Below are 7,110 nucleotides of genomic sequence, written 5' to 3'. Positions count from 1 at the left end.
GAAATAACTGGAATACTTGCATTTTTTTAAAATCAGGATTCTCAGTAGTCATAAAGCATAGGCTAACGAGCCTCTTCTGCAAGGGTATTTAGTTAATTAATATTTATACTCTGAAGCAAGGCTCAAGAGCTAATCTATGAAGTGTTATTCAATGAACCTGAACATCTGGCTTGAGAATCCAAGATTTCACTGAAATTTAATTAAGATTCCTGCCATTAGAGCTTCAAACTAAGGGAGATAAATACAACAAAAGCATGAAGCAAGGAGACACAGCTCTGCCTGGCAAGCCTGTGGGCTGAGATAACCAGGAGACACCGCAGTTCCTAGGGCTGTCGCTGAGACATCTGGGGTGCTGCAGGCAGCAGGTCATGTTTATCCTTGGGGGGAAACACTGAGCCAACAGCAGCTGAGGTCTCTGCTCCTACGCCACGCTTGACCGGTGGAGAAGGAGAAAAAGAGAAGGCCCGCCCTTGGCTGCCTTTGGTCCCAGTAGCCCCGAGCACTGCCCCTGCGCTGGCTCAGCCTGGACCCCGCGTGCCCGTGGGGGCTGGCACTGCCTTTCTGGGGGACTGGCGCAGCCCCACACTCCTGTCTGTGGGCTGTTATGTAGGAAATTACCAAGGCAAGTGGCTGGGTACAGGTCAATGCTGATGCCCTTCGTGCTTGTGCCACCACCAGATGTACCCCGCCTGAGCATTGCTCGCCCCTCTTCACTGCATCTCCAGCCAGTGCCTCCTCCCATGACGTGACTTGCCCAGCTGTCTCCAACAGAAAGGATGTGAATATGAAACAGAGTGCTTTCTCACCATCACTCAGCAACTATCAATCGCACGTCCCTTCCAGCATCTACAAGGATCTTAATGAACAGCCTTCACATCACAGATCTCTCTTCTTGGCTCATCTTCCATTTAGCAACAGCCCCTTTCAAAATCCTTACTGCTTGAGCCTTATTCTCTCTGCTTGGTGTCAAAACCAGAGTTTCCTGTGCTTTCACAAGGATTAAGATTAGGCTTAGTTTCTTCAGATGCTCCATACCTTATCCCCATCTCAGTAATATGCCAGGGAGTGAAGACACATGATGGCTGCCCCTTGCAGCTGTGATCAATGAAGTTGGGACATTTTAGCAGATGTAACTTATTTCCCTCATTTAGCAGTGCCTGTAGTGTTATGATTTGCTGCAGTAGTATACTGGTATGCTCAAGGCTTTTTACATTATTTAATAACTTAGCACCTCATTTCATTGGTGGGTCTTGGCCTTGCAGTTGGTCACATCCTGGTTTGTTCCCAGGATGTCTTTTGGAGTGCACTGTTTCCCTCCTCAAAATTAAGCCTGGGTGATATTCATGGGTTGTTAGCTTCAGAGAGTACCTTCTGGATGGATGAAACATTCACCACCATCCCAACAGGCCCCTGGTGCTCCCAGTTCCCTCTTATCCCATCCTTGGACATGCAAACTCAGCCTCGTGCTCTAAAAGCACCCAGTGTAGCACCCTGCACCACAACGCTCACATTTCATCAGGCAACTGAACAGGAAGGAAAAATTTAAAAAAGAAAAAAAGTGTGATAGTTTAGGGCCACAGAGCACCCCAGAGGTCACAGAGGAGCCCCAGTCAAATGCTAAGGTGGGTGGTCAGCCTTGAACAACTTAAGTGTGAGCCAGCCCATCGTGCTGGGGTGCCAGGGACCTTACCCTGCAGCTGATGCCTTCAGTAATGTTGTACCCATGTACTGGTGAAATGTTTCTCACAGGCCAAGGAACTACTTGCTCTTGGGAAGATCGGGTGTACATGTGGATGTGTATATGCATTTGCAGAACTGCATTCTGCAGTTGTGGCTTTCTAGAAGACACTAGTGGGTGGTTCAAAAATATAATAAGGATATTATTATACATATATAATTTGATTCTTTTAGTCTGAAATAAGCCCCTGGTAAATGTATATTTGCTTGGCAGCAAAGATATAAAACTTGGTTTGGCATTTGCATTTAGGAAAACACTGGGAACTCAAGGGAAAAAATATTGTCTGTCTGAGTAGGTTGAACTAATGCTGAGAAATGAGGCTCTGTGAATCTGAACTGAACTCAGTTTTTCAGACCTAGTCTCCTTCCACTATTGGCCAACTGACAGAAATTCAATATTTTTCTTTTAGTGAATGAAAAGCATAGTCAGAAACAGCCATTGGGTCAGGATCATATGCAAAAGCTCCTCTTGTGCTTTTGTTTCCTAATTGCTCTTGGAAGGATTTTTCGGACTGGGCTGACGCAGTTGTGTGTGTGAATTTCCTGGCAAATAAGGAAGGTGACTGTGTCCAGAAGACATTTAAGAGTGTGAATTCACAGCCTTTCCATGTCTAATCAAGGAGCATAAACCATTAGCCACATGTTCTCCATTTCCATCACATTTTTTCACACTTAAAGAAAAACATGCCAAAGAAAAGGTGCTACATTTTTTAATGCCCCCAAATAGGAACCACGGGAGTCCGTTAAATGCTGTGGTCATTTCCAGCATACAAATCAATTTTCCTTGTGGTGGTGAAGTGGTGAATAATGCCTGGTTTGTTTAAAGGAGCATGACTGATTTTGGATGAAGGATCCTGTCACTTCGGCATTTTTAGTTTTATTTATTGCACGCAACCGTATAAAACCTGGTACTGCTCTCAGTGCCAGGCTTACTAGTGGAAAAGCTGAAAGGACCACATAACTCCTGGTGCAGCAAAGAGATTCTCCTTCTACAAGGCATTTGCTGGACTTCTAAAAAATTATTTTGAATAACATGGCAGAGAAGGATTTCATCAGTTGGCATCTACTGGCTTTATTTTTTCTTCCATTTTGCCTGTGTCAAGATGAATACATGGAGGTGAGCAGAAGATCTTATAAACCAGTGGCCAAAGTATTGCAAAGTCACCACCAGACTGGCCATAAAGGTTCCAGAAGCAGGGAAATATTGAAACAGCGGAGTCAACTTATAGAGTGGACTGTTGATAATAGCACTTCTACAGACCAAAAAGTCCTGAGACCAGAGGTAGATGATGTAGAACTGACTACCTCAGATAGAGTCCAGGTACTCTGAATTAATCTTCTAAAGATATCTTTAAAGCTGATGAGATATATATTTTCTTTTTTTTGCTAAGATTATTAGTGATATATTTATGAAATCACTTTTATTAAAGCTATGTGTTGGTCTGTATCCTGCTGTGTTGCTTTATAGGATCTTTTAATGAGCTGGTAGAACCAGCAGTGGTTGAGGACACTGGTTTCAACATAGACAGCAGCCCTTTGTTTTGCTGAAGCTGTGATCCTGTGCAATCGTATATTCTGATAGTCTCTTAATGATTTCAAGGTATTAATTATTTAATATACTAATGCTTTAGATTCTGTTAAGTCATTTGGATGTGAAGGAAAATTACAGAATTTCTACAGGTATTTGGAAAGATTCAAATAGCAGAGAATAAATTTACTTGAAAAATTTGGTATATAAATTGTATTTTTTGAGCTTGAGATATAATGAAATTCTGAGTGTTCAAAACTTTCATTCTAAGGACTAGCTTGAAAAAAACAGATACTAATGTAATGAGTAGATTTAATAATATATATCAACTTGACATTTCAGAGGAAAAAAGACTCAGAATGAAACTCTAAATCATCTGTAGTATCTGCGTTTTAAACTGGGAATCTTTTTCTGCCTTTTACATGACATTTTAGATATTTTAGTCATTAGTTCAGAGCAAAGGGAAAATGGCATAATTTGGTTATACATAAAATATTGCAATCAAAATTTAAAAGGAAAAATCTGAAGGGCAGAAGATGAAGGTTTTTCTAGCATTAGACAAAATAGAATTCCACTCAAATGATGTTTTTGTTGATAGATGTTTTTTAGAAACAATAAGAACATAAGTGTTTTGTTCCTATTGCTGATACATTTGTTTGAGTCCTGTATAGTTCACCTGTTATCATTTGGTTTTTAAAACTCTTTCAGACCAAACTATGATATTTTGAATTCCAAAAATCGTGGACATGCAGACAAGTGTTGAATAATAACCTACTTCACAATAAGCAGAGAAGAGTTTTGATTTTAATCCTGTGCATCCTAGGCTTGAAGAACTGAAACACATCCAAGTAAAGGAATAGGTTTAATAGATCACTATATTTCCTGTATTTAAATTTTATGGTGCTTTGCATTTCATATTTCTTGAGCAGGAGCCGTATTTTCCTCCAGTGCACTCAGCAAAATAGATATTTAACTGTAGGTATGTTAAATTGCACTTGCAGTGTGTAAATAGTGTAAACCATCAGGTATATAGTCCAATGAGCCAGCTAGTGTGTGCATACCTCTTTACTGCAGACAGAATTGTGCAGCTGCATACTACAGACTGTGTATTATCATTAAAGATTCCCTTCTAACTCTACACAATTTCAGATAATGCAGGATCTAATACAAAACTATGACTCTTTTAGGGATTAAACTCTCCCTCACAGAAAATGTCACTGTGTTTGGGGTGCATGTGTCTCTCATCAGAGAGTTTAACACAACATATTTGGAGTTGCCTGCTGTGGGAAGAGACTCTGACATTAAAACTGAGCCCAGCGAGTCTGACTACAGCTGATGGCAGTCATTTACTTGCCAGATCCTCTCCAAGAAACAATATTTGCTGGGGAAATGATGCAATTTTTGGCTTACTGAAATGAAATGGAGCACTAGCAGATGCATGACAGGGATAATCGATCACAGAGTGTCTGACGCAATAGGTATTTTCCATCTCCAGACTCCAGGGATTTCCAGGCAGAGGAGGAACAAAGGTGGCCAGATATGTTTTAATTCATGTCAAAGCTCTCTCTTCTCCTTGAGCTATCTGAAAGCTATTTCAACTCTAAGTCCCTACTTTCTTGTTTATCTTAGCTCTAGCAGGAGAATTTCACCTTCTTGCTGAAGTGTTTTAGCAGTTCCATTCCCTGTTGTGGAACAGAGACAATAGCATTTGCCTTTGCTGCATTTGGTACAAGGCCAGTTTCCACACTGCTGGTAACTTAGGTAAAATATAATGTGCATTTCTCAAGCACAAGAACTCTTAGTCAGTGGGGAGAGCCATGCTAGACATATTTTTCCTTTTCAGGTTGCTCTTTGAAAAACTTCAGGTACCCCTCAACCTACTGGTGTTTTACCCTGAATTTTGGCAATTCTAGTTTGTTCAGTTCTTTTCTAGAGAAGGGGCATGGAGGGCCCACAGGGACATGCTATTTTGCGTTCAGAACAGGAGCCAAGAATGGTAGATGTACATTACTTGTCTTCTGCATTGTCTTAGACAATATAACAGAAACCCACAAAATTAATCAGGAAGTGAAAAAGGGCTGGGTCTCCAATTGTGATTCATTCACAGCCTTAAGTTAATGAAATTTTATAGGCTATCTGTTGCCTAGAACTGCCTCCTAAGTACTAAATCATAGGAAATTCAGAAAATAGTCGCAGGAATAGTTCCAGTTTTCTATCTGTATTAGGATATCAATATGGCAGATGCATTTCACAAGCTCCTAAATTAATTCATGTTCTGAGAGCAATGCCAAAGATTCATTATGTGATAAAAATTATGTACAAATGCCTGCATAGGACATCTTTGGCAAGTAGGTTGTAATTAATCTCTTTGTCCCATTTCAGTGTAATTTTACTTAGGAACAGGTTTTTCCTTTAAATGTACTTTTCATGAAGTTCTCTGGTTTTAGAGATTAAAAGAGTATCCTGATTATTCATTGGTCTTGGCAGCTGACTGTGAACGTTTTTTTCCTTCTAGTCAAAGGATCAGTAAAGATAATAAGTCAATACTACTTGATGACTTGCATAAGCAGTTATTTTGAAATCAGTGGAACTGTTCTTGTACAACCAGGCTGGCAGGAATTGCCTCATTTCACATGTAATATCCTGCTGAGCTTTTTGAGACATATTGCCATATAGGATTTGGTTACAACCAGCACTAGTACCTATTTTATGATAACGTAGCTGGTTAGCTAATAATGTCACTCAGGATTTCAGTGTATTGGGTAAAAAAGACAAATCATACCCGCACAGAGAGAGTCTCACACGCAGTTCAGTTTGCTGGATTCATGCCTTCCCTTAGCTACAACTCACAGATCTAATTCTGTGGGTGTTTCTAGGCTGATACGACTTATTTGCTCTTGGCATGTGTGTATATAGTTTGCCTCCTCATTTAACATGAATATGAAGCACTAAAAAAGAGCTGGAAATTTTAATCCCAGTGCAAAATTCAACATTAGCATTTCAGGGGGTGCAAAATGCTTGTGCAATTCCAGTCGTCTTGTACTTGGCTCCCTTTCAAGTACTGAATATGAGCTGAAAACAGGGCTACTTCTTCTCTCATATTAGGAAAGCTTTAAACAATGTGTCTGGTGATTGTCAGTTACGTTCTCCCTAGCAACTTGGAGAGAGAAAACAGCAAGATACAAACAGGTTCTCCAGGAACAGACAGTCCAACAGGCAGAACTCATTTTTCTCATAAAGTATAGATCTTATCCAGAATTAAGGTAAAAAGAATAGTATTGACCAAAACCCATAAATACGAAGCCCTTCTGCCCACTGGCAGCTCTTAACATAACTCTTTGAATATGAAGCATATTTGTTGAGCTGTCAGGTCAGCCTTTATTCCCATGGTGGCTCCACCGTTGGTGGTTCCAGCTGGAGAGGGCATGTGTCTGTCCATTGGAGTAGATGCAGTATTTTGGTGGCATGAAAAGAGTTTTCCGTATCCATAAACATGAACTCCCAAGCCTCTTGAAATTAATGAATTCTGGGGGTGTGCTTGGCACTGTTCAAAACACAGGCAGAAAGCTTTAGGGTTTCAGATCAAGCCAGTTGATGACCTTGAGGGCAGGAATACAGCACATCTATGTGTTCATTTGGCAGCTCCCATCCCACCAGCGACTCGTTTGCTGCCATTGAACCAATAGGTCTGCATTATCCAAGTAATTTCAGGATGATAAAGATGAGTGGAAAGAAAAGGATGGAAGACAAACAGTAGAATGATTAGAGAAAAGTAGTTGTCAGATTGGTGTAACTATCCCCCTCCAGAATTTAAGAACTGCAGATTTGCATCTCAGGATAATAGC

The 7,110-nt window shown here is 40.5% G+C and overlaps 1 protein-coding gene across 2 annotated transcripts in view; it reads left to right on the top strand.

The window, feature by feature from the left end:
• The first annotated feature begins 2,670 nt into the window (after window positions 1–2,670).
• C1QTNF3 (C1q and tumor necrosis factor related protein 3) overlaps window positions 2,671–7,110 on the top strand; it is a 15,089-nt gene continuing 10,649 nt past the window's right edge. The window contains exon 1 of one of the 2 annotated variants that reach the window (XM_009702147.1): window positions 2,671–2,854. In XM_009702147.1, the coding sequence (XP_009700449.1) occupies window positions 2,771–2,854 (84 nt within the window). In that variant the 5' untranslated portion in view covers window positions 2,671–2,770. Of the gene's footprint in view, window positions 3,059–7,110 lie in introns of both variants that reach the window. The other variant, XM_009702146.1, reaches the window with a different exon arrangement.

This window comes from Cariama cristata, unplaced genomic scaffold, assembly GCF_000690535.1.
Source record: "Cariama cristata isolate BGI_N322 unplaced genomic scaffold, ASM69053v1 scaffold22226, whole genome shotgun sequence".
Taxonomy (NCBI): domain Eukaryota; kingdom Metazoa; phylum Chordata; class Aves; order Cariamiformes; family Cariamidae; genus Cariama; species Cariama cristata.
The sequence above is the reverse complement of the archived record's forward strand: the minus strand, read 5'-3'. Positions and strand labels throughout refer to the sequence as shown.